The sequence below is a fragment of the Notechis scutatus genome, unplaced genomic scaffold, assembly GCF_049901735.1.
Source record: "Notechis scutatus isolate UNSWTSFEM ecotype Mainland unplaced genomic scaffold, rNotScu1.2 NSCUSCF68, whole genome shotgun sequence".
NCBI lineage: Eukaryota > Metazoa > Chordata > Lepidosauria > Squamata > Elapidae > Notechis > Notechis scutatus.
This window is the reverse complement of record NW_028263170.1, coordinates 50,513-77,749: the sequence shown is the minus strand read 5'-3', so window position 1 is coordinate 77,749 and position 27,237 is coordinate 50,513. Positions and strand designations below refer to the sequence as shown.

Below are 27,237 nucleotides of genomic sequence, written 5' to 3'. Positions count from 1 at the left end.
TTACTTGGGATTGGCTGGGAGAGCGGCTCTGGCATCACAGGTGGGGGACACGTGGAGCTCCCAGGTGAGCCATGGGCACCTGCAGGCCAGGTGGGGCTGGTGGGGTCCAGGGGGTGGGGAGGTCAGCCTGGGGCCCTGCTGCCAATTTCCCCCTGGGGCAGCCAGGGCTTCTTCCTCCTCCTGCTCTGGGAAGTGGGGCGCCCCTGGAGGGCTCCCTCTGGCCTTGCTGGGCAGGTGGGGGATCTGCCACATGGGGGCCCAGGGCAGGGGGGAGTGAATGGGGTGAGGGTCCCCAGGTTGCATCTCTTGCCAGGATCCGAGTCTGGTTTGCCTGCTTTGCACCTGGCAGGTGGAGGCTGCTGTTCCCCCAGGTGTGAAGCCCACCAGCTCCTGGTCCCGGCCAGAAGGAAGGGCCGAGGCTGGAGGAGAGTCTCTTGATCCTTTCAGAAGACAGGAAATGGCTTTCTGGGTGAAAGGAGACCCCAAAATCAGGGAGGTCAGGCTGAACCCCCAGAGCTCTGAGGCCTCCCCTCAATGTCCAGCTCATTTCCCTCAGAACCCCGAAGGGGCTTTCAGGCCGTTTCTTTCCCAGGGAGGCGGAGGAGGAAGATGGATGGATGGAGGGAAAAGAGGCAGGAGGGGAATCGCATGGAAGGAGGAGGAGGAGGAGGCCGGGAGAAACTTCCCTGCAGCTCTGCCAGAACTTATCAGGGAATCCTCCTCTTCCCTCCCTCCTGTGACGGTTTTGCTCTTTCCTGGCAGAGGGTCCTTGACCTACAGCTGTTCCATTTAGTGACCATTCAATGCCACAGTGGTACTGAGAAAGGTGACTTAGGGCGCCTTTCCACGCTGGCGGCCCTGGCAGCCTCCCTGGGGTCCCAGGATTTACATTTAGACAACTGTCTCACACGTATGATGGCTACAATGTCCCCTGGTGTGTGTCACATGATCCCCTTTCGCGAGCAAAGTCAGTGGAGAAGCCGGATGCATCTAATAACCGTCTGGCTGACTTAACATCTGCAGTGATTTGCTTAGCAAACAGGGCCAGAAATGTCATAAAGTGGGTCAAAACTCATTTAACAACCATCTCCCCCAGTAACACGAGTGTTGGGCTCCATGGCGAGGACTTCCTGCCTTGTCTGTCTGGAGGTCTCAGGGCTGCCTTTTGAGGCTGCCTCAAGGGCTTCTCCAGGCTGCCCTGCGTTGGGCTCCCCTCGTCTCTTCTTGCCAGGCCCCCCAAGAAAAGGGGTTGGGGGGTGCCTGGAGGCCCCAGGTCTTCTGGTTGTGGGGATGCGGCACTTATAGTGGGCTCTGAGGCCCCTTCGGCCTCCCCACCTCCAGCTGGGAGAGGAGGAGAGGCTCCCACCCAGGTGGCTCAGGGGGGAAGGGGAGCTCCAGAGCCAGAGAGGGAGGCAGAACTGGCCAGGCTTCTCCCCAGCCGCCTCCTCGGGTGGTTTCCTGGCTGTGTGGCTGGGAAGGCCGCCCCCCCCCCCCGTGGTTGTCCAGCCCCTCCTTAGGGATCCCCAGGTGGGATGAACCCTCCACCTTCCCAGGGAGGCCATTCCATGCCTGCAGGTCTCTCCAGGTCCTGGCTGGTCTTTTCCCCCCTCTTGGAGACCCCCGGAGAACTGGGCTCATGGCAGGCGATTCAAGGAGGGAAGAGCTCAGTCTTGGATTCAGGAAGTGCCACTCAGAAAGTGTCACCTTAGATATTCCCCACCAGGTTGCTTTCTTGGGGTGGGTGGATGCTTTCCAGGTGACAAAGGTCTAATGGAGGAATGCCAGTCGTCTTCATTTGCAAGTGTGGGATGAAGGGCAACAGGCACCAGCGGTTCTGATTAAGCTGGCTAACAAGATGCCCCCGAGGAGGTTTCCTCCACTGGAAACAACCCCCCTCAACTACTGAATTTGGCCACCCGTTTCTGCTCTGGACATTGGATCCCTCCCCACTTTTACACAATGGCTTTGATGAGAGGAGGGAGGGGAGGAATCTTAGAATTTAAGAGGTATTTCTAATACCAGAGAAGACCGAAGGGGCCATTCAGGCCTTGGATTTTGGGTGCGTCCATGAGGCTGCCTGCGTCAAAAGGGATTAAAATGAGGATTTATTTTAAATTGTCCACCTGGAAATGGACTGAAATGAGTCTTGCAGGACTGATGTGTCCCCTTTTGAAAGAAACCTCTCAAGGGGGAAGGGGGCCATGAGAGCAGGAGGGCCAGAGTCTGAAATTCTGCAGGGACAATCAAGGCCTAAATCTTAGGTCAAGCCAGGAATTCTCCATATTCAGGGCTTCCTGGCTCAGGACAGGACATAATTCCGCATTATTCCTTGTATTTTAACATTCACTGGACTGGTTTCCAAGGTGGCAGCTGGAAAACTCCCTGGGGAGCCAAGAGGGAGGAAGAAATAAATCCCCAGATTTTCCCTTAATTATAGGGGGGAAGAGGCTCCTCTGCAGGGCTAGGAATGAGCTTGGCAACAAGGACTCGGCTCCAAGTTTCAGAGCTCCAGATTTGGAAATTAATCTGTGGGAAGCAAATATGCTTTTCTTGCTGAAAGGAAACAAGGCTGAGATGTGGTGATGAAAGAAGGAGCAATCCTGGCTAGTTCATGCCCAGGTTTCCTACCCTCCTGAAAGGGCTCCCTGCAGATGGAGACCCTCAGTGGGCTCAGGGTCCCTTCCCAGAGAGCCAACTCTCCCCCGGGTCTCAGGCTGGGTCTCCTCTACACTTTTCTGGGGCACATTGTGCCATTTGGGGGGAGTCAAGGGCCCACCCACCCCCCAAAATGGGGGAGGCAAGTGGGGGGTGGTCCCAAAGCAGCAGCTTCATCAGACCGAAACAATCCCCAAAATTGGAAGTTGCAGCAGGTGAATGAAAACCAACCTGATAGCAACCTGTCCGTCCATGAAGGTCCTGCAGTGAATATGGTAGACAACCTTCCTTCCTCCCTGGACCTTCCCCTCGTCCACCCAGGGTCCCCACCCAAATCCCCCCAGATAAAAAGACCCTGGTTGCAACTGGAGCCATGTGGGACCTCCTGCTTGGCCAGGACACGGAGGGTGCAATGGCTCAATGGGTGGCCTTTCTTTTTGCCCATCTTTAAGGAGGTTAATACCTCCAACCCTGCACCTGTGTGAGGCTGGGGGGTCTCTTCTTCCCACCCCACCCCATTCCACTGCTTTCCTGGCTGGGGGCTGGAGGGTCCCCTCGCTCTGGCAAAACCCCCAGGGACCTTAGGCAACAGAACGAGGCTCCCTGGAAGCAGCAACCCAGGAGAGGCAGCCGGTTGCCAGGATGGCGGCTGGCTTTGCACCCTCCGATCTGATTCCCGGTGGTCCTGGGAGCCTTGGGAGGAGATCCCGGGGGTACCTCTTGGAAGGAAGCCAGGGGGAAGGGGGAAAGGCTGGGGAGGGGCAGCCTTTCCTCCTTGGGGCTGCGAGAGAGGCCAGGGGTCCTGGCAAGGCTCTCTCCCCAGAGGAGGAGGACCGAGCATGTCAGCCTTTTCTCCATGTTTTTATGGGGGGGATTCAAGGATGAAGTCGAGGCCTCTCCTGTCCCTCCAGCCATCCCCTGAGGAGCAGGCCAGAAGCTCTTGTTCCCCCATGGACCAGGGGAAGAGGCTGCCTTCAGAAGTGGGGGGGGGGCTCTGTCCCTGGAGGTCTTCCAGGAAGCCCTGGACACTCCTTTGCATGGAATGGTCTGGGGTCTCCTGCTTGGGCAGGGGGTTGGAATAGATGACCCCCAAGGTCCCTTCCGGATCCATTCTGATGGGATCTTAAGGGCAGGAGCCTCTTTGTCAAAAATGGCTCTGAGGACAACATGGAGTCCTCCACTTACAAACATCTGTTTGGTGACTGAAGTTACAACGGCACTGAGGAAAGTGATTTATGACCAGTCTTCACACTAACAACCATTCTAGCACCCCATGGTCACGTGACAAAAACTCAGGCATGTATTTATGACACTTGCAGTACCTTGGGGTCATTGGGGTCACTGGAAGTCTTGCTTAACAACCGCATGATTTAACTAAACACCGCATTCATTTGCTTCACAACCGAGGCAAAAAAGTTGGTAAAATGAGACAAAACTTACTTAGCAACAAAAATTGTGGTCATAAGTGGAGGATTGCCTTTATTGCCTTATAGTTCCTTGAAATTTATCTCCAGAGATGTTCAGGATCTCTTAGTCAGAATATTCACCTTTCTTTTCCCCACTTCTGCTCGCTTCCAGGGAGCCTGGAGTAAAGTCCTTGGTAGGACTTATTTCTGGGGCTTCCGGGGCTGGAAGCACCCCGAGAGGACTGAAGTGAACCCCCAGGTGAAGCCTTCAAGGGTTGCACTGCTGGGCTTCCCACCTTGGAGAGAAAGAGAGAGAGAGAGAGACCCTCTTGCCTCTGGTGGAGTTTGAGATGCCCCCAAACTCCTGCTTGCAACTATTCACACGGTGCAGCCACAATGAGCCCAATTTCGTCAGGATGCAGCCTGATTCTCCCGTGGGGCTTCTCCTCCTTCTGCATCTTCTGGACTCCGGTCTCAACTAGCTCAAGCATTGGGGAAAAGAACCGGTTTTAATCAGGGGATGGAGAGAGGATGGTGGATCTCATGGAGAAGCTTCTTCCACAGGGCAGGAGCAGGCATGGGAAAGGGCGCTAACTAGGTCTTATTTGATGAGAACATCTAAGCAAGAGGACCTGGAGACCTCTGCCTTCTCTGGCTTGGTGGGATGGCCAATGGCTCTCATGGAGATTGTCAAACATACATAGTTGGAGCTTGGCTCCCACACCAGCCATCTTAACACTTTTCTTATTCATTCTCTCATAGATACACATTTAGCTGCTGTCAGTACGACTAAGGTATCAAATTCATTGGCAGTGGCTGAACAACAAATTCCTCTGAATGATTTTCAGAGTTCCCTTTAGCAAGATTTATTGAGATGGAGAGAGTTACAAGGATAACAATCATTCAAACATTTCCCATTGAAAAATGTAGGCATGATTTTTTTGATTCCTGCACACTATCTAAGTTGAAATAATTAGTGTCTACTTTGAGATAAAATGAAATTTTACAATTCTTTAAATGTCACAGTGTTATGTCTTATGTTTTTACATTTGTTCTGGCTGTAAGCTGCTCCTTTGTGTTCAGGTCTGGCCTCAGAAAGATAATGTAGCACTTGGGGATGAAGATGCAGCCCAGCAGACCAGCACTGGAGGCCAGGATGGAGAAGACCTGCACAGCCACCATGTGTTTCCCTTTGGTGCTCAGGTAGGTGGGCACAAAAGTCACCCAAACGCTGCAGAAGACCAGCATGCTGAAGGTGATCAGCTTGGCTTCGTTGAAGGCCCCGGGCAGATTCCTTGCCAGGAAAGCCACCGTGAAGCAGATGGCAGCCAGGAAGCCCATGTAGCTGAGGGTGACGTAGAACATGACAACAGCCCCTTGATTGCATTGCAGGATGATCTCTCCAGGCTGGGAGTGGAGGTCAGAGTCAGGGAAGGGGGGAGAAACTCCCAGCCAGATGGAGCAGTTGAGCACTTGGACAGAAGAAGAAGAAAGGATGATGGAGTTGACCAAGCTCTTTCCCAACCATCTCTTTGCTCGGTTTCCTGGTTTTGTGGCCAGGAAGGCGAGCACCACCGTGATGGTTTTGGTCAAGAGAGAAGAAACAGCAACTGAGAAGATGATGCTGAAGACTGTTTGTCGGAGAAGGCAGGTGGCTTTCCTTGGTTGACCAATGAAGAGAGAAGAAGACAAGAAGCAAAGCAGGAGGGAGACCAGGAGGATGTAGGAGAGGTCCCGGTTGTTGGCTTTGACAAGGGGAGTTTCTCGGTATTTAATGAAGATAATTAAAACAAGGGTTGTGGTTAGGAAGAAGAGTAGGGCAAAAGAAACCAGGATGATGCCCAGAAGTTCTTCATAAGACAGGAAGGTTATAACTTTGGGGATACATTGGACTCTTTCTTTATTGGGGTATTTATCATCTGGACATTTGGTGCATTTTTCTGTATCTGAGAAAAAAAAAAAACCGTATTTCTTTGTCCTTTGCATTTCAAGATACATTGTAAGTTCTTTGGGAACAAGTGATTATCAGGAGCATTTTCCAGGACGGATTTCTTCATATCTCCAGTGATAGAAAATAAGTGTATCACTTTTTTAAAAATATAGCTACGGTATATTTTTGATAGGTTATGAAATTGAGAGAAGGTTTGGACTTGAAATATTTCCTTTGTAATGTTCAGAATATTGATAGGAACCTCCATTAGTAAGGGTAAATAATGAATCAATCAATCTTTCTAGAGAAACTTACCTGCCCGGTGGCAATTCTTGTCATACTTGCCTCAGAGGAGGCTGATGGATCAAGGGATTGCTCCAAACAATTTGGAATGGCCTTTGGAGCAGTGGTGATATGGGTGCAGCCAGAAACAGGCATAACTGTCCATGCCACCACATTGTGCATCTCATATATCAGAAATAGCTTTTCAGTGTTCCTCAAAGGGAACGCATGTAGACTGCTCTGGAATCCTCCTTTCAGGAGGTGGACCTAAAACAATTCCTCGTGTTTCAAGGAACTCAGGTGTTCCTAGAGAAGTAAATGTGGAAGGAAGGACACATCCAAGCTAAAAAGAAGAAATATTTTCTCTGGCAGTAGTAAAGCTTGTCCAATCTGCCACAGCCACCTGTCTCTATCCAGCCCTTCCTTCACAGTCTTTTTGCTCTTCTGTTTAGATAAGAAATGGGGCATTTTGGAAATAAACCAGAAACCAATTAAGCTTCAAAGTGTGTTTTAATTCACACTTTCATGACAATGCTCTGGATGGATCCAGTTCCACCAGGCCTCCCATTTCCCTCTGGTGTCACCCACCTTTCTGAGTGGAGAAGGTCCCCTCCGGACAAGGAACGCAGTCGTAACAGCAAACTGGCTCTCCTTCTCGAGCCCTCTTGACAAATCCAGGATGACAACTTTCCACACATTCAGATTGAGGAAAGGACTGAGCAGAAAAGAAATAAGATTGGAAAGGAAATATGTGGAAAATGAAGGTAAAAATGGATATTAGACAAGTTACTAGCCTCTGGTCTTCACTTAAGTAAGCAAAATCTCTCACTATTTCCAAATGGTTAGAGATATAACTTCTGGAAGATTCTTCCGTTAGTTCCTCTCTTTTGCTTTTGGCATCTCACATTGCCAAAAAAAAAGGACTTTATTAAATAGAAAAGTCTGGAGAGATGGAACCAGGGGTGAGATTCTACTGGTTCTGTCCAGTTCTATCGAACCAGTTGTTATGATTCTGCGCAGTTCAGAGAACCAACAAATTGCACCACTGACTGGCCCCTCCCCTCTCTGCCCACCCCTCCCCTCCGCTCCCAGTCAGTCCTTATCGTGCATCCGCGGCATTGCGTGCAGCCTGCTTTTGCCCACTCGCCAGTCCAGCCATTGCTGCATGCCGTCCGCTGTGGCCCTGCCTGATCTCCCTGGGTGAGTGAGGCTCTGCAAGCTCTGGGGCCCAGTCACCTACCTGCCACTGCCGGTCACCTTTACCCCCCACCCCACTTGCCTTTTGCTGCCACCACCCGCCACCCTCACCCCCAGCAGATAAGGCCCAGTATCTGTGGTGAATCCAGGCGGGAAGCGAGATGCAGACTGGTGGGGACCAGAACTACATTTTGCTGTACTGGAAGACATGTGGAGAGGCTCGTGTTCTCCTACTGCTGGGAGAGCAAGAGATTCTTTCCTGGCACAGCTCCGGGTGGCAGAGATAAATGGGATTCAAGCGGGCTGCTTCTCTGCTGCCCAGAGCCACCCATTTCCCTATTGGAGAGGAAGTTGCAAACTTTTTGCTGTGGCGGGAAAGACTCTCTTGCTTTCCCAGCAGCAGGAGAACATGAGCCTCTCCACATGTCCTCCGGTACAGTGAAATTTAGCTGGGATTCACTGCAGGTGCTGGGCTTTACCTGCTGGGGGTTAGGGGTCCAGGTGGCAGCGGCAAAAGGCAAGTGGGGTGGGGGGGTAAAGGTGACCGGCAGCCCGGTCGTACCCATGTCGGCAACAGGTCTCGTCATTTTGAAATTGACGGAGAATTTGGGGGAAGAGATGGAGAGTCCTGCAGTGGCCGGCACAGGAGCGCCGTTGAAAAGCGGGGAAGTGGCCTTTTGGTGGTACAACCTGGTGTTCAGGCTGCAGGCGAGCGACAGGAAGTCAGAGCACTGAGGGAAAGGGGGATTGCCAGGGGGAGCTGCCCTCTCTGCGCCGAATTGTGACCATTTGGGGAAGTCCTAGGGATTGGGTGAGTCGAGCCACAGCTCCTTGCCTTCTTAGCTCAGGGAATGGCCTTTTTGTGCAGGAGGAAGACTGCGGATGGGGGAGGTCTACCTGAGTGACTCCTCCGCCGTCTTCACCAGATTATTTGGACACTTACAAGCAAGCACAGCTAAAGGCACTGCTGTCACATGTCAGCCCAGACCTCACGCTGAGGCTCCGTAAAGCCAACACCAAAGAAGTGGGCGATCAGGTGAACCTGTGGTGCAATGCTCACTCGGATCTCGGCCGCTCCTGGTCATCCGAACTCAAAGCCCTTTAGGAGCTGCCGTTCCCAGGTTTCTACTCGCCTGTGCTTGGTCGCCTCCTCTTCACCTTGCTGAAGCGGCTGGCCCTGCCCCTCACTCGCCTGGCCTAAGAAGGTGAGGGTGATGGTGGGGGATAGTGAAGCGGCCGGGTCCCTATCTTCCTGATTCTCTCCCCCACTCTGTATGTGTGTGTCTCCCTGAAAGCCATGGCATGGCCAAGCCAGCAAGCTCTCCTTGGCGCTCTTCGCTACTTCCTTCATTTCTTCTTTTTGGAATGCAGACTGGCTGAACAATTATCGCCAGGCCGCAGTGGAAGCATCCCTTCGGGCGACCAGTCTCCTCTTCCTCCTCCTCCTCCTCCTCCTCCTCCTCCTCCTCCTCTCATAACCGGCCGTTGTGGCGGAGCCGGGAGGGTGCATGCGCACGGGGAGATGCTCCTCAAGCAAATGCCAAAGCACAGCAAAACCTGGTATGGGGCGGGTGGCTGCTCAATTGAGGAGCAAGCATCTCCCCACACAACTGCACCCTCCTGATCCATCCATAGCTGCCGGGTGCAAGAGGAGGAGGAAGAGGAGGAGGAGGAGGGTCACCCGAATGGATGCTTCCACCGCAGTCTGGCAATCGTTGTTCAGCCAGTCTGGATACGAAAAAGAAGAAATGAAAGAAGTAGCGAAGAGCGCCAAGGAGAGCTTCCTGGCTTGGCCATGCCACGGCTTTCAGAGAGACACACACACACAGAGTGGGGGAGAGAGAGGGGAAGATAGGGACCCGGCCACTCCGCTATTCCCCACCGTCACCCTTACCTTCTCGCACTGCTCCATTTTGTGAACCACCTATGGCTTAGTATCTCCTTCAAACTGGTGAGAATCCCACAAGGGCTGGGAATGTTTCACTAAGAGCTTCAGGTTTGTTTGCTCCTTGTGCCCAAACTAGCAAAGAAAAAAGGGAATTCTGTTGACCAGGGCCTGAATTCAGATGAATTTGAATCATGATTGGGTGGAGGTCCTTTTGGTCCCATTGGGAGAGAAGCTTCGTCCTGCTTGGAGAAAAGTGTCCCCTGAAAGGGCCGGTTCATAGTTGGGGAGGTTCTTAAAGAGACCAGACCTAGTCAGACTTACCCATGCCTCTCTTTTACACACACACACACACACACACACACACACACACACACACACAAAGGGGGGGAGGGGAAGACAGGGAAAGAGGCAGAATGAGAGAGAGATACAGAGAGATACAGAGAGGGGGAAAGAGAGAAATAGAGGGAATGAGAGAAGAGGAAGAGACAGACAAAAAAGGAAAGAGAAAGAAATAAAAGAAAGAGAGGAAGCAAAAGGAGGAAAATGGATATACAAAGAAAGGGAGAGATGGAAGGACAGGACAAAGAAAGAAAAAGAAAGAAAGAGATGGATGGAGGAGAAAGTGAATGAGATATATGGGTGGATAGATAAATACATGGAAGGAGGGAGGGAGGGAGATAGAAAAGAAAGGAGAAAAAATTAGGACACAAACCCTGGCTTCAGAAGACTCTTTGAACCAGCACAGCAATCTAGGGCTGGGCTGCAAGGGATCTCGGAGGTCATCTAGTCCAACCCCCTGCTCCAGCAGGAGATCCTTACAGAATCAAAGAATAGCAGGATCAGAAGGCTGTGTGTTTGTGTGTTTGTGTTTATGGTTGTCAAAACTCCAAAAACAGGTCAAGCAGCTCTGGGGAGATCAGTCATAAATTAGAACATTTGCTAAGCAACTGGTCATTAAGCAAGAACCAATTGTATTTGGTTTGCAAATCACATGGCCACTGGCCACGCCCACCCAGTCACATGGACACCAAGCCATGCCCACAAATTAAGCCACGCCCACAGAACCGGTTGTTACAAAATTTGAATCCCACCCCTGGATGGAACTGAGAAAAGATTTCAGCATTAAATGATAACCGGCCGGTTCCTTCTCATGACCCCATTAACACGCATTTCTCCCCTCTTCTCACACCCTTAATTTTAAGGTGTGATATCAGAACAATCTTGATAATTTCAGGTGAACTGAAAGCCTTGGAGCTGCTTCCTAGGAGCAGAAGGCCCATTGCTCCATCCCAGGGAGGGTGAAAGGGAGGCATGGAGAGCTCTGGCCAGGTCCGGCCTCCTTAAGAGCCTCCCAGATTATGAACCTGCCCCTTCAGGGGACATTTTTCCCCAAGCAGGACGAGAAGAAGCTTCTTTCCCCCAATGGGGCCAAAAGGATCTCCGTCCACTCACGATTCAATCCCATCCGATACGGTCCAAGCCTGGATTCAGGCCCCGGTCAGCAGAATTGCCGCCTTCGTTGCTCTTCTGGGCACAAGGAGCAAACAACCAGAAGCTACTAGGGACACATTCCCCAGCCCTTGTGGGATTCTCACCCGTTCGATGGAGACCCTTAATTGTACGTGGTCCACAAAATGGAACAATATGGAAGCCTCCCAAGCAGCCTAAGGGAAAAAATCCTGTTTCTACTGCCCAGATTCAATTCTCGGTGAAGGTCAACCACTTTTGGGGAATAGCATCAGCCCTCTTGAAATGGGACCTCAGGCTTTGGAAAATGGAGAGAAGACACCAAACTTTCTCCTACCTTGTTGAGCAACTTTAGCCGTGAAAGGATATCTTTGTCGATATAAAGTCTCTTTCTTACAAAATACGCCACAGTCTCTTCCTTAGGATCATCCCTGGGAAGAACGAAGAAGCCCGAAAAGAACAGATCTGCTGCTACCTCTCCATTTGGGTCCATGTAGAGTTTAAGGTCCGAAATATTGACAAACTCATTCTTCTCCAGGAAAGGATGGAACTAGAATGGGAACATGCAGCAATTTTAAAAGCAGAAAATTTTGTTTCTTATCCCAGATGCTTTTTCACATTTGAATCTTTCTTCCGTAGTTGTCTAATTTACAGACATGCTTCATTAGGAAAATGGGTGTTATCACTATCTTACAAGTGAACGAAAAAAGTTCACAAAAATTTGTCGATCTTATTTTGACAATATAGATTTTGACAAAATATAGTTGAACAACAGAAAAACGGAGATTTATGAACTCCCTGAAAGCAACAGGCTGGTTATCAGAAACACGGATTTGTCAAGAAGAAAATTGTCAGGGTGATCCTCTCCCAAGAAGCCCAGACAGGAAACCTGAGCTAGGCCCACTTCGCTGTAATGCTGCACTGACAGGATTTGGGGAGTCAGAAAGTACAAATCTCCCACCGACCCATTTTTTTATGCAGCTGTAGGTCTCCTCCTCTAATCTGGTTCTTCCTGTTGTGTCCGGCGCAGGAAGGAAGCTCGGAGTCAGTGACAAGTTCAGCTCTTTATTGTGCTCCAGTACATGCTTGGCTTGGAGGGGAAAAACTGCGCCTTTTTATTCTCAAGCCGCGGCGGCTGCGACCAATGACATCGTTTCGAATCTCCCGCTCTTGGCTTGCCCAATCGCGGGAGATTCTCATCGGGCCAATCGGTGCGGTTCGCTCGGCCAATCCGGTCGCCGCGCGCTTTAGCCAATCACGGCGCGGGGTTTACAAGAATGCTAATTAACTGTACAGAACACCCCTCCCCTCTTGGTTTGTTCCTACGTAACGTAGTCCCGTAAGTAGGCGGGGCTCCGTACCTGTCTACTGGACCTGCGCAGGTCAGTTGTTCCTTGGCTTTCGACCTGCTCGGTCGGGGTTTTTGTTTCTCTTGGCCCATGGGATGGAATCGTCTGGAAGGTGTTGCCTGGCCTGTTGCAGCTCCCTCCCGGTCTACCGGGGTTGGTCGAGCTGCGACTTTCGCCGCTCCCGCCTGGTCTTTCCGGGCTGGTTGAGCTGGCCTGGGTACTTCTCCCTGGTGAGGCTTCGAGTTGGCTGTTATCTGGTGAGTATTGCTGGTTATATTCTATCCTTCCTTGGCCCCCTGTATCTTCCCTCCCCCCTTGGTTTGTGTTAATGGGGTTGCCTGTGTTTGCTTGCGTGTCGGTTGTGTTTCTTGCCCTTGATCTTATTTGATCGATGTGGCGTTTCCACGCTTGTCCGTCCGTTGTCTGCAATCTGTATGAGTGGGGGCCTGTTTGTTGGGTTATGGTTGCCGGTACCCATAGTGGGTCTCCGGTAAGGTTTTTTGCATAGACTGCATCGCCCGGTGTAAATGCCCGGTGTTTGCTCGATGAGTCTGGGTGTTTTTCCGGGTTGTATGTGGGGTGCAGTCTGTCAAGTGGGGACCTTAGTTTCCTCCCCATTAATAATTCTGCCGGGCTTTTGTTTGTTGTCGTATTTGGGGTTATATGTTGTATTAGGAGCATTTTATTTATTTTTTCTTGTATGTCCCCGTGTTCGATTTTTTGGATGGTTTTTTTTGTAAATTGAACCATCCGTTCCGCCCTACCGTTTGCCGCCGGATGAGCCGTAGCTGTCAGTGCGTGTCGAATGCCCCGTTCCGCTAGGAACTTTTCGAATTCCAGCGAGGTGAATTGGGGCCCGTTGTCTGACACGATGACATCCGGGAGACCGTGGGTCGCGAACAGTTTGTTGAGTACCCTGGTGACAGCTTCAGTTGTGGTGGTTTTCATGTTGCTTACCTCCAGCCAATTGGAGTAAGCGTCCACTGTGACGAGGAATGTGTTTCCTCTTGTGGGACCGGCAAAATCTATATGTATTCTAGACCAAGGTCCCCTAGGGGTCTCCCATTCTAGTATTGGTGCGGCAGGGGGTTTGGTCTGGTCTCTTGGGAGCGTGAGCACCTGGCCACCCAACCCTCAATATCCTTATCCATGCCTGGCCACCAAGCGTAGCTTCTGGCCAAGGCTTTTGTTCGTACGATGCCGGGTGCCCTTCATGTAAAAGTTTTAATACTTTCCCTTGCAGTTTTTCTGGTACGACCACCCTGTCCCCCCATAACAAACAACCTTTCTGCAAAGACAGTTCTGTTTGCCGGTTTCTGAATGTCCTGAATGATTCGTCGTTGTCTTTTTCCGGCCACCCTTTTTCTACCCAATGCAATACCCGCGCCAGACGTTTGTCTCTATTAGTTTCTCGGGCAATGTCTGACGCGGTTATGGGTAGATCGGGTAACGCCTCTATGCTGAGGGTGGTCGTCGTGGGTGCTGGGTCGTCCTCGAGGTCGGGTAATGGCGAGCGGCTCAGTGCGTCTGCATGGGTGATTGTCTTACCGGGCGGTGTGTGAGCCGGTAGTCGTGGCGGCGAGGAATTCGGACCACCTTGTCATCCTGGGGGATAGGATGTTCGGTGTAGCCTTATTCCCCGCCAGGATTCCTAGCAACGGCTTGTGGTCTGTGATAATTGTGAATCGCGGCCGTAAAGGTGCTTGTGGAATTTCTTTACGGCCGCGACGATGGCAAGGGCTTTCTTGTCCAGTTGGCTGTAGTTCCTTTCTGGCTTGCTAAGTGTTCTTGAGAAAAAGGCAATGGGTGCTTCTCTCCCGTCCGTTAGGGCATGGCTGAGGACGGCACCTACGCCAAAGGTGAGGCGTCGCATGTGATGGCGAGGGTAGGGTCTCATTGTACTGTATGAGGGACGGCATCCGAGGTTAGCAGGTCTTTTGTTTTCCTGAATGCGGCGTCCTCACGTGTCCCCCAGGTCCATTTTGCCGTTTTGTCGAGGAGCCTATGCAAAGGCTCCGCCGCGGTCGCCTTTTGGGGTAAGAATACATTATAAAAATTGAGCAGTCCCAGAAATGCCTGTAACTCTGTTTTGTTTTTGGGAGTCAGGGCTTCCTTGATGGCTTTTACTTTGTTTCTGGTCGGGTGGATGCCATGTCGGTCTAGGAGGTACCCCAGGAACTCGACTTGCTCTGTGTAAAGCTGGCATTTTTCCCTTTTTACTTTTAAAACGGCCCTCTTGAATTTCTCAAGTACTTCCCTTAGGCGACCCTCTAGTTCTTTCCGGTTGGCTGCTGATACTAGTACGTCATCGAAGTAAGGGACCACCCCTTTTATTCCTTGAAGGAGTCTCTCCATGAGGCTTTGGAAAATCCCGGGGCCACGCTGACTCCAAACTGGAGTCGGTTACAACGAAACGCCCCGGTGGGTGACAATAGTCTGTGCCTCGGCGGTTTCTTCGTCGACCGGCAGTTGCTGATAGGCTTGTGCCAGGTCGAGCTTCGCGAAGACTTTGCCCCCTCCCCAGTGAGTGAAGTAGATGTTGCACGACTGGGACGGGGTATGCGCTTTGTTGCAAGGCGCAATTGAGGGTGGCCTTATAGTCCCCACAGATCCTTACTGACCCGTCTGGCTTAACTGGGGTGACTATTGGGGTCTCCCACCGGGCGTGATCAATGGGTTTCAGAACCCCCTGTTTGACGAGCTTGTCAAGTTGCTCGTCTATTTTCCCCCGTAGTGCGAAAGGCACCCGCCTCGGCTTTAGGCGTATGGGGGCGATGTTTGGATCTAGACTGAAGGAGATAGGGGGCCCTCGGTACTTGCCTAAAGTGCCGTCGAATACTTCTTGGAAGTCCTTAGCCAGCTGCTGTTCCCAGTCGGTTTCCTCAATGTGGTTTATCCCGGTGACTTCGATGCCCAGTGGTGCGAACCATTGGAGTCCTAGGAGGCTTGGTCGGTTCCGGTCCACAATTGTAAGGGGAAGTTTTGCGGTGCGGCCTTTGAAGGTTACTTTGAACTGTCCGGTCCCGATGACGGGAATGCGGTTCCCTTGGTAGTCCTTGACTATCAATTTTTGGTTCTCTAGCCCTGCCTTGTGGATGTTCGGCACCAGCCGCTTGATTTCTTTCCAGGCGATCATGGAGAGGTAGGATCCGGAGTCCACCTCCATTCGGCAGGGCTCGCCCTCGATGCTCACTTCCACGTAGACCTTTCGGGTATCGTTGGTCTCGGAGTGGCCAATCGTGACTGTCTGGTGGGTTTCCTCCCTCTGTCGGTCTTCCCCGTTTCGTCGGCCCCGGCTGTCTCTGTTCCAGCGAGTGTCGGCTTGGCGCTCTCGGTGCCTGGGGGGTGTGTTGTCTCGCCTCCGGTTGCTCGGTTCTCGGCGTCGGGGGCTGTAAGTTTTCCTAAACCGGCAGACTCGGGCGATGTGGCCCCTCTTATTGCAATGCCGGCAGCTCGCGTCGAAAAAATGGCATTCTGCTCGGTAGTGGTTGCCCCCGCACCCTGCGCACTGAGTCCCCGACTTACGACTTCGTTGGTCTCGTCGGTCTCGTCCTGCCTGGAGTCGATGGACGTCTTCTTCTTCTCCTTCGTCTGGAGTGTCCGAGGCGGAGTCCAGGTCGCCGTGGTGTGTGGCGGTTTCTCGTCGGTTTGCCTCGGGGTTGCTGGTGCGGTCCCCGTTCTCTGCCTTCCGCAGTCGGGCCGCTGATTTCTTGGTGGCTTCGGCTGCGGACGCTTCTGCCAGGGCGACATCGAGACTGATGTCGCCCTTTGCCATTAGGCGGCTCTTCAATGCCTGGTCCCGGAGACCTAGGACCACGCGGTCCCGGAGGACGTCGTCTAGTTCCTGGAATTCGCACATACCCCCGAGGTCCCTCAGAGCGGCTATGAAGTCGTTGACGCTCTCGTCCAGCCGCTGGTTCCGCCGGTAGAATTCGTCTCGCCGGATGAGAATGGGTACGGTGGGAGCATAGTGGTTTTGGAGTAATGGCGCAAGGTCGGCCCAGTCCATCGCCTTCACGTCTGCGGGTTTGGCGAGGGCTTTCGCCATCTTGAACACTGCGGGCCCGCAGTGTGTCAGGAAAACGGCCCTTTTCTTGTTTCCGTTTGCGTCCTTCAAGTTGCTTCTCTCTTGGAACATCTGGAAACGGTCTGCGTATGATTCCCAGTCCTCGGTAGCCGGGTTGAATGGCGCGGGCGGAGTGAGGCCGGCCATCGCGTCGGTCTTTGTCTTCCTCCGGACACGTGCTTGGTGGTTCTTCCCTGTATCCCACCTTCGTCGCCAGTGTTGTGTCCGGCGCAGGAAGGAAGCTCGGAGTCAGTGACAAGTTCAGCTCTTTATTGTGCTCCAGTACATGCTTGGCTTGGAGGGGAAAAACTGCGCCTTTTTATTCTCAAGCCGTGGCGGCTGCGACCAAAGACATCGTTTCGAATCTCCCGCTCTTGGCTTGCCCAATCGCGGGAGATTCTCATCGGGCCAATCGGTGCGGTTCGCTCGGCCAATCCGGTCGCCGCGCGCTTTAGCCAATCACGGCGCGGGGTTTACAAGAATGCTAATTAACTGTACAGAACACCCCTCCCCTCTTGGTTTGTTCCTACGTAACGTAGTCCCGTAAGTAGGCGGGGCTCCGTACCTGTCTACTGGACCTGCGCAGGTCAGTTGTTCCTTGGCTTTCGACCTGCTCGGTCGGGGTTTTTGTTTCTCTTGGCCCATGGGATGGAATCGTCTGGAAGGTGTTGCCTGGCCTGTTGTTGCAGCTCCCTCCCGGTCTACCGGGTTGGTCGAGCTGCGACTTTCGCTGCTCCCGCCTGGTCTTTCCGGGCTGGTTGAGCTGGCCTGGGTACTTCTCCCTGGTGAGGCTTCGAGTTGGCTGTTATCTGGTGAGTATTGCTGGTTATATTCTATCCTTCCTTGGCCCCCTGTATCTTCCCTCCCCCTTGGTTTGTGTTAATGGGGTTGCCTGTGTTTGCTTGCGTGTCGGTTGTGTTTCTTGCCCTTGATCTTATTTGATCGATGTGGCGTTTCCACGCTTGTCCGTCCGTTGTCTGCAATCTGTATGAGTGGGGGCCTGTTTGTTGGGTTATGGTTGCCGGTACCCATAGTGGGTCTCCGGTAAGGTTTTTTGCATAGACTGCATCGCCCGGTGTAAATGCCCGGTGTTTGCTCGATGAGTCTGGGTGTTTTTCCGGGTTGTATGTGGGGTGCAGTCTGTCAAGTGGGGACCTTAGTTTCCTCCCCATTAATAATTCTGCCGGGCTTTTGTTTGTTGTCGTATTTGGGGTTATATGTTGTATTAGGAGCATTTTATTTATTTTTTCTTGTATGTCCCCGTGTTCGATTTTTTTGGATGGTTTTTTTTGTAAATTGAACCATCCGTTCCGCCCTACCGTTTGCCGCCGGATGAGCCGTAGCTGTCAGTGCGTGTCGAATGCCCCGTTCCGCTAGGAACTTTTCGAATTCCAGCGAGGTGAATTGGGGCCCGTTGTCTGACACGATGACATCCGGGAGACCGTGGGTCGCGAACAGTTTGTTGAGTACCCTGGTGACAGCTTCAGTTGTGGTGGTTTTCATGTTGCTTACCTCCAGCCAATTGGAGTAAGCGTCCACTGTGACGAGGAATGTGTTTCCTCTTGTGGGACCGGCAAAATCTATATGTATTCTAGACCAAGGTCCCCTAGGGGTCTCCCATTCTAGTATTGGTGCGGCAGGGGGGTTTGGTCTGGTCTCTTGGGAGCGTGAGCACCTGGCCACCCAACCCTCAATATCCTTATCCATGCCTGGCCACCAAGCGTAGCTTCTGGCCAAGGCTTTTGTTCGTACGATGCCCGGGTGCCCTTCATGTAAAAGTTTTAATACTTTCCCTTGCAGTTTTTCTGGTACGACCACCCTGTCCCCCCATAACAAACAACCTTTCTGCAAAGACAGTTCTGTTTGCCGGTTTCTGAATGTCCTGAATGATTCGTCGTTGTCTTTTTCCGGCCACCCTTTTTCTACCCAATGCAATACCCGCGCCAGACGTTTGTCTCTATTAGTTTCTCGGGCAATGTCTGACGCGGTTATGGGTAGATCGGGTAACGCCTCTATGCTGAGGGTGGTCGTCGTGGGTGCTGGGTCGTCCTCGAGGTCGGGTAATGGCGAGCGGCTCAGTGCGTCTGCATGGGTGATTGTCTTACCGGGGCGGTGTGTGAGCCGGTAGTCGTAGGCGGCGAGGAATTCGGACCACCTTGTCATCCTGGGGGATAGGATGTTCGGTGTAGCCTTATTCCCCGCCAGGATTCCTAGCAACGGCTTGTGGTCTGTGATAATTGTGAATCGGCGGCCGTAAAGGTGCTTGTGGAATTTCTTTACGGCCGCGACGATGGCAAGGGCTTTCTTGTCCAGTTGGCTGTAGTTCCTTTCTGGCTTGCTAAGTGTTCTTGAGAAAAAGGCAATGGGTGCTTCTCTCCCGTCCGTTAGGGCATGGCTGAGGACGGCACCTACGCCAAAAGGTGAGGCGTCGCATGTGATGGCGAGGGGTAGGGTCTCATTGTACTGTATGAGGACGGCATCCGAGGTTAGCAGGTCTTTTGTTTTCCTGAATGCGGCGTCCTCACGTGTCCCCCAGGTCCATTTTGCCGTTTTGTCGAGGAGCCTATGCAAAGGCTCCGCCGTGGTCGCCTTTTGGGGTAAGAATACATTATAAAAATTGAGCAGTCCCAGAAATGCCTGTAACTCTGTTTTGTTTTTGGGAGTCAGGGCTTCCTTGATGGCTTTTACTTTGTTTCTGGTCGGGTGGATGCCATGTCGGTCTAGGAGGTACCCCAGGAACTCGACTTGCTCTGTGTAAAGCTGGCATTTTTCCCTTTTTACTTTTAAACCGGCCCTCTTGAATCTCTCAAGTACTTCCCTTAGGCGACCCTCTAGTTCTTTCCGGTTGGCTGCTGATACTAGTACGTCATCGAAGTAAGGGACCACCCCTTTTATTCCTTGAAGGAGTCTCTCCATGAGGCTTTGGAAAATCCCCGGGGCCACGCTGACTCCAAACTGGAGTCGGTTACAACGAAACGCCCCCCGGTGGGTGACAATAGTCTGTGCCTCGGCGGTTTCTTCGTCGACCGGCAGTTGCTGATAGGCTTGTGCCAGGTCGAGCCGCGAAGACTTTGCCCCCCAGTGAGTGAAGTAGATGTTGCACGACTGGGACGGGGTATGCGCTTTGTTGCAAGGCGCAATTGAGGGTGGCCTTATAGTCCCCACAGATCCTTACTGACCCGTCTGGCTTAACTGGGGTGACTATTGGGGTCTCCCACCGGGCGTGATCAATGGGTTTCAGAACCCCTGTTTGACGAGCTTGTCAAGTTGCTCGTCTATTTTCCCCGTAGTGCGAAAGGCACCTGCCTCGGCTTTAGGCGTATGGGGCGATGTTTGGATCTAGACTGAAGGAGATAGGGGGCCTCGGTACTTGCCTAAAGTGCCGTCGAATACTTCTTGGAAGTCCTTAGCCAGCTGCTGTTCCCAGTCGGTTTCCTCAATGTGGTTTATCCCGGTGACTTCGATGCCCAGTGGTGCGAACCATTGGAGTCCTAGGAGGCTTGGTTGGTTCCGGTCCACAATTGTAAGGGGAAGTTTTGCGGTGCGGCCTTTGAAGGTTACTTTGAACTGTCCGGTCCCGATGACGGGAATGCGGTTCCCTTGGTAGTCCTTGACTATCAATTTTTGGTTCTCTAGCCCTGCCTTGTGGATGTTCGGCACCAGCCGCTTGATTTCTTTCCAGGCGATCATGGAGAGGTAGGATCCGGAGTCCACCTCCATTCGGCAGGGCTCGCCCTCGATGCTCACTTCCACGTAGACCTTTCGGGTATCGTTGGTCTCGGAGTGGCCAATCGTGACTGTCTGGTGGGTTTCCTCCCTCTGTCGGTCTTCCCCGTTTCGTCGGCCCCGGCTGTCTCTGTTCCAGCGAGTGTCAGCTTGGCGCTCTCGGTGCCTGGGGGGTGTGTTGTCTCGCCTCCGGTTGCTCGGTTCTCGGCGTCGGGGGCTGTAAGTTTTCCTAAACCGGCAGACTCGGGCGATGTGGCCCCTCTTATTGCAATGCCGGCAGGTCGCGTCGAAAAAACGGCATTCTGCTCGGTAGTGGTTGCCCCCGCACCCTGCGCACTGAGTCCCCGACTTACGACTTCGTTGGTCTCGTCGGTCTCGTCCTGCCTGGAGTCGATGGACGTCTTCTTCTTCTCCTTCGTCTGGAGTGTCCGAGGCGGAGTCCAGGTCGCCGTGGTGTGTGGCGGTTTCTCGTCGGTTTGCCTCGGGGTTGCTGGTGCGGTCCCCGTTCTCTGCCTTCCGCAGTCGGGCCGCTGATTTCTTGGTGGCTTCGGCTGCGGACGCTTCTGCCAGGGCGACATCGAGACTGATGTCGCCCTTTGCCATTAGGCGGCTCTTCAATGCCTGGTCCCGGAGACCTAGGACCACGCGGTCCCGGAGGACGTCGTCTAGTTCCTGGAATTCGCACATACCCCCGAGGTCCCTCAGAGCGGCTATGAAGTCGTTGACGCTCTCGTCCAGCCGCTGGTTCCGCCGGTAGAATTCGTCTCGCCGGATGAGAATGGGTACGGTGGGAGCATAGTGGTTTTGGAGTAATGGCGCAAGGTCGGCCCAGTCCATCGCCTTCACATCTGCGGGTTTGGCGAGGGCTTTCGCCATCTTGAACACTGCGGGCCTGCAGTGTGTCAGGAAAACGGCCCTTTTCTTGTTTCCGTTTGCGTCCTTCAAGTTGCTTCTCTCTTGGAACATCTGGAAACGGTCTGCGTATGATTCCCAGTCCTCGGTAGCCGGGTTGAATGGCGCGGGCGGAGTGAGGCCGGCCATCGCGTCGGTCTTTGTCTTCCTCCGGACACGTGCTTGGTGGTTCTTCCCTGTATCCCACCTTCGTCGCCAGTGTTGTGTCCGGCGCAGGAAGGAAGCTCGGAGTCAGTGACAAGTTCAGCTCTTTATTGTGCTCCAGTACATGCTTGGCTTGGAGGGGAAAAACTGCGGCTTTTTATTCTCAAGCCGTGGCGGCCGCAACCAATGTCATCGTTTCGAATCTCCCGCTCTTGGCTTGCCCAATCGCGGGAGATTCTCATCGGGCCAATCGGTGCGGTTCGCTCGGCCAATCCGGTCGCCGCGCTTTAGCCAATCACGGCGCGGGGTTTACAAGAATGCTAATTAACTGTACAGAACACCCCTCCCTCTTGGTTTGTTCCTACGTAACGTAGTCCCGTAAGTAGGCGGGGCTCCGTACCTGTCTACTGGACCTGCGCAGGTCAGTTGTTCCTTGGCTTTCGACCTGCTCGGTCGGGGTTTTTGTTTCTCTTGGCCCATGGGATGGAATCGTCTGGAAGGTGTTGCCTGGCCTGTTGTTGCAGCTCCCTCCCGGTCTACCGGGGTTGGTCGAGCTGCGACTTTCGCCGCTCCCGCCTGGTCTTTCCGGGCTGGTTGAGCTGGCCTGGGTACTTCTCCCTGGTGAGGCTTCGAGTTGGCTGTTATCTGGTGAGTATTGCTGGTTATATTCTATCCTTCCTTGGCCCCTGTATCTTCCCTCCCCCTTGGTTTGTGTTAATGGGGTTGCCTGTGTTTGCTTGCGTGTCGGTTGTGTTTCTTGCCCTTGATCTTATTTGATCGATGTGGCGTTTCCACGCTTGTCCGTCCGTTGTCTGCAATCTGTATGAGTGGGGGCCTGTTTGTTGGGTTATGGTTGCCGGTACCCATAGTGGGTCTCCGGTAAGGTTTTTTGCATAGACTGCATCGCCCGGTGTAAATGCCCGGTGTTTGCTCGATGAGTCTGGGTGTTTTTCCGGGTTGTATGTGGGGTGCAGTCTGTCAAGTGGGGACCTTAGTTTCCTCCCCATTAATAATTCTGCCGGGCTTTTGTTTGTTGTCGTATTTGGGGTTATATGTTGTATTAGGAGCAGAATCTCTCCTCCAGCCCCCCAAAGTCATTCCCTTCTATCACGGCCCTTTCTAAATGGATTGTGGGAAAGGGGGGGATATAATTTATGTGCTCTATGGAAGTCATCCTCACATATTATTTCATTTCCTAAATACATTATGGAAATACTGCTGATGTAACTCGATCTCAGGAAAGAGTAACAAACAATTTTGTGATGTGATCAGAAACCCAGTTAAGTGAGGGGTGGATGATATCATAATTAAGATGATAAAAACTGATTTAAAAATGGTACTCAAATAATCTTTAGTTTTTTTTTAATCTTTGTCATGAAAGTGGGAAGATACAACATTTTGTCATTAAGTCATCAATTTTTCTATGTTGTCATTAATATAATAGGGTTGATAAATTGCTATTATACAAGATTTATAACAATTCTCAGGCAAATATACTATTATGTTATTTAAACATTACCAACTTTCCAGAAAAATATTTATGATTTCCTCCTAGAAACAACTGTATGACTAAAAAGCAATAGAAAACTATCTGGGTTTTAGCATTTGATAAATTATAGTATCTCATATAAGAACATTAATGATGCACTGGATGAAGGATTGTGCCAAGCTTGATAAGTATGTAAGGGACCCAGTTTGGTCTACTGGTTAAGCCCCCGAAGTAGAAAGCAAGAGGATGTGAGTTCAAGTCCCGCCTTGGTCATGAAGCAGGCTGGAGGATTTGGGGCCAGTCTCTCAGCCCAACTCAACTCACAGGGTTGTTGTTGTGGGGAAAATGAACACACAACTACTCATTGGTACTCAGCACCTGTGGCTTCTGCAGGGAAGGGCTTTTAAGGATGGGGGATGAGTTAGTGCACTTTCTGAACTCAAACAAGGTCTCAAAGATCTGGAAATCCAACAAGATGGGGCTGCTCTTCCCAAGAATGTTTATTTGAGCAGCCTTTAGAGCAGGGGTGGGCAAACTTTTTGGCTCGGGGGCCGCATTGACTTTTAAAATTTGACAGACGGGCCGGGTCAGCACAAGATTTTTTGGGAATCGCCCCCCTTCCCCCTTCTTCTCCTCCTTCCCCTCCCTCGGAGGCCCACTGAGTCAGGAATTGCTACTGCCGGCACCGCTCCACGCGGCTCCAGTCCCACGTTGCCTCGGGAAGGGAAAGGCAAAAAGGAAGAGCCGCGCGGTGCTTTGCAACGGGAGCAGCGGCACCGGAGGTTCAGGCTCAGAGGCTCCTGGTTTTGCCTTTCCCTTCCCAAGGCAACGGGACTGGAGCCGCGCAGAGCTGCGCCGGTGGTAGCAACTCCTGACAGCCCCAGCTGGACACCTGAGCAGAGCCCGGGCAGAACTGCCGGTTGCTGCTGCGGGCGCTGCTGCGGGCGTCTGGCTGCCCAAGTAAAGAACCGCACCAGCTCAGGGCAACTGTGAGGAGCAAGAGGGGAGAGGCAGAGAAGGAGGCAGAGAAGGAGGAGAGCATCTGGCCAGTTGGGGAGGCTTCTTGTGCTGCGAAAGAGGCAGCTAATGATCTCGGCTCCACTCTGCTTCTCCAACATCCGGCGCTGCCCTGTTCTGTGCGCCGGCTGCTCGGACTTGCTGGGCCTGACACAGAACAGGGTGGCGCCAGATGTTGGAGAAGCAGAGCGGAGCCGGAGATCATTAGCCGCCTCTTTCGCAGCACAAGAAGAACAGGGTGGTGCCGGACCATTGGAGAAGCGGAGCAAAGCCGGAGATTAGTAGCTGCCTCTTTCGGCGCAGAAAGCTTCCCCAACCAGCTGGCTGGTCTCCTCCTGCTCTGCCTGTTTGTTCTGTATGGCCGAGGAGGAGGAGACCAGCTGAGAAGCACGCTGCCAGGCGGGGCCACGGCGCAGGGCAACACGCCACCGCCCAGCCCTGGCGAGGAAAAGCAGTGGGCGTTCCCGGGCGGTGGCCTTGGCCCCGCTACCAGGGAAGCGGCTGCCCAGCTCCGTGTTGTGTGTGCAATTTTTGGCGCGGCGCGGGGTCTCTTTGGCCGGCCCCAATTTTTTTTCAGAGAGGAATATTTTTTTTTTCAGAGGCGGGCCGTATTAAAATGACCAACGGGCCGGATGTGTCCGCGGGCCGTAGTTTGCCCACCCCTGCTTTAGAGCAACGAGATATTTATATCGAATAACCCTGGCAAGAGTCCAAAGGGAATTAAGCTCCGAGAGCTGCAACGGAGTTCCCAGAGCCGTTTCAGGGGGCCGATACAAAGAAAGAGCGCCTGAGCTGAGACTGGGCCCCTGTGGACAAGGGGCCACTCGAACTGCAGCTCACGCAGAGGTGGTATTCAACCGGTTCTCACCGGCTCAGGTGAACCGGTGGTCACCCCTGGTTGGCCACACCCCCGAACCAGGTCGCCCACTTGTCCCAGTCGCTCTCCTAGCTTTCCCTACCACGTGGTGGCTGTGGCACAGATTGGGCAGATGTCCCAGGGCTGTTGCACATGCACACTGTGTGTGCAGCAGTGCCTGTGCTACTGATGCAGTGCACACATGGAGCAGCCCTGGGACATCTGCCTGCCTGCCCGCCCTCCCAGATTACGTTTTCTTACTTCTCCCAGCGGATGCGCCTCTTCCAGCCCAGCCCGGCCCGGCCAGCCAGCAGGGGAGTGGGCAGATGTCCCGGGTCTTCTCCCCCCCTTGTCGCGATATGCCTGCAGGAGCCCCTCAGGCCAGCTGAGCAGGGAGCCGCCATTCCCAGGTTTCTACACTCCCGTGCTTGGTTGACGCCTCTTCACCTTGCCTGAAGCGGCTGGCCCTGCCCCTCACCCTCCCCTCCCTCGCCTGGCCTGAGAAGGGAAGGGGGACGGTGGGGGATAGCGAAGAGGCCGGGTCCCTATCTTCCCCTCTCTCTCCCCCACTCTCTGTGTCTCTCTCTCTGTCTGTGTGTGAGAGACAGAGAGAGAGAGAGAGAGAGCGGGGGCGGGGGCAAGAGAAGAAAGAAAGAAAGAGCAAGAAAGAAAGAGGGAGAGAAAGAGAGAAAGAGAGAAAGAAAGAGAGGGAGAATGGAGAAAGTGAATGAGATATATGGATGGATAGATAAATAAATGGAAGGAGGGAGGGAGGGAGAGAGAAAAAAAGGAGAGGAAGGAAGGACACAAACCCTGGCTTCAGAAGACTCTTTGAAGCAACACAACAATCTAGGGCTGGCATGCAATGAAACTCGGAGGTCATCTAGTCCAACCCTCTGCTCCAGCAGGAGATCTTTACAGAATCAAAGAATCCAGGGTTAGAAAGCTCTCTCTCTCTGTGTGTGTGTGTGTGTGTGTGTCCGTGTGTTTGTGTGTTTGTGTTTATGGTTGTCAAAACTCCAAAAACAGGACAAGTAGCTCTGGGGAGATCAGTCATAAATTAGAACACTTGCTAAGTAACCGGCCATTAAGCGAGGATCAATTGTATTTGGTTTGCCAGTCACATGGCCCCCTGGCCAAGCCCACTCAGTCACATGGCCACCAAGCCACGCCCATCTGGTCACGTGACCACCAAGCCACACCCACAAATTCAAGCCACGCCCACAGAACCAGTAGTAAAAAAATTTGAATCCCACCAGTGAGTTCACAGCCTGCTATGCGGCATCTCCTATCAGGACTCAGGGATTCACTTTGTGACGCCTCTCCTAATAAAATATCTGGGAAATACGGAACTCTTTTACGTGCAACTACACTTATCAGATCAGTAGGACGGAGTTTCTCTGAATGGGGCCAAATTCTGTTCTGCTGTAATGCAAAATTATGTATTTATTTATTTAGGACATTTATATTGCCACATATTCGCACATGACTCAGCATTAGGCAGACTCTAACTGCCCATTGACTGTCGTTTATTTTTATTTTTCTCCATTATTATTATTATTATTATTATTATTATTATTATTATTTGTAATGCTGGTCTCTGACTGTACTAAAAGTGGACTGGATGAAGGGGGAAGCTGTGTTGGAGACATTTGCCATCTTGAGTTATGTGTAAATAAATACATGTTTATGAAAACAATCTCAAAATCTTACTTGACTGCAACCTGAATCTGAGTCTTGAGAGAAGACAAGGAGGAGATTATGAGAGCAGCTTCTCCAAGTTACAACATCTCTCAGTTGGACAAGGGAGGATTCAACACTCTTCCAATGACTGAAAGAGGTGTTGGGAGTAGTTAAAACCCTCCCCTCTCCTAGGAAAATGAAATATTTTAGGATATACTAAAAAGGGAGAATATATTTCCCCTAAAAAGAAAAGTAGAAACTCAGAGAGGCTGAAACTCCGGCCCCCTCCCATCTTTGCTAATGGACCATTACTCTGGCCTAGGCCAGTTTATTTTACATAACAAAGATCTACTCCAGGTAAAGCTATATAGGAATTGCCCAAAGCCATCCCCATCATCCAGCGAGGCTCAACCAAGCCTGGGACTCAGGACAGCCTACAGAGTTGCCCCTGCATGGCCCCATGGGAGCCTGACAGCCGATCAGAATACAAGCTCCAATTCAAATCCCAACAGAGGGCATCAAACAGTTGCACTCTCAGCATCTCAGCCCTTCTTTCCTCAACCAAGGCATGTGCTCCTGTCCACCATAAACCATCTTCCAAGCAGTCACCATGTTTCCAGCGTCTTTCTTCCCCACTTGGAACTGAACCCAGAAGGAGATTTCTTCCAACAGAGGCTAGACAGAAACTTCAGATCTGCTCCCTGTTATTCCAGAGCGTCAGACAGGAGCAATTAGATGGTGCAAATGTCTTGACCTTTTGCAGCACAAGAAGGTTGAGATGTTCCCCTCCTTCTCCTTTGGGTTCCTTCTCCAAAAGGATCTCAGATTAATGGATCCCTATCGGGACCCCATACCTGCCACGGCTGCAGCCTCGGAGCCCCCAACCTCTTTTCTCCCTCCTTCCTCCCCCTCCTCGATCTGGAGGAATAAGCGGCATTCATGGCTTGTGACAGAGTCTGAATGATACTGTAGCGATGTCTCTGAGTTATGATCCGTCTTCTGTTCCTTTTCTCCTGGGTCTCCAGTGGGGCTTTCTGAGTGCATCTTCTGCGGCCTTTGACAGAAAAGACGTGCTTGGAAAGGGAACAGCGGAAATAATGATCTTGAAACTGATCTTCCACAAAGAAATGGGGTTCAAAGGCAGCATCTGTTGGCCTTTTTTTTGACAGA

At 52.3% G+C, this 27,237-nt stretch overlaps 1 protein-coding gene across 1 annotated transcript; it reads right to left on the bottom strand.

Moving 5' to 3' along the window:
* On the bottom strand, positions 1-27,037 carry LOC148128453 (vomeronasal type-2 receptor 26-like). Its single transcript, XM_087949081.1, has 5 exons — positions 26,922-27,037; positions 11,163-11,375; positions 6,862-6,988; positions 5,229-6,007; positions 1-465 (listed from the first exon to the last, which is right to left on the bottom strand). The coding sequence occupies exons 1-5, from the start codon at positions 27,006-27,008 to the stop codon at positions 1-3; spliced, it is 1,671 nt and encodes a 556-aa protein (XP_087805207.1). The 5' UTR covers positions 27,009-27,037.
* Positions 27,038-27,237: the final 200 nt, after the last annotated feature.

Excerpts from the sequence above, each read along its gene's own strand:
- LOC148128453 (XM_087949081.1), bottom strand. The coding sequence starts at position 27,008 with ATGAATGCCGCTTATTCCTCCAGATCGAGGAGGGGGAGGAAGGAGGGA. Across the intron at positions 11,376-26,921 it reads CGAGGCTGCAGCCGTGGCAG|TTCCATCCTTTCCTGGAGAA; the intron begins GTATGGGGTCCC and ends TTCCCATTCTAG. Across the intron at positions 6,008-6,861 it reads GACCTTCTCCACTCAGAAAG|ATACAGAAAAATGCACCAAA; the intron begins GTGGGTGACACC and ends TTTTTTTCTCAG.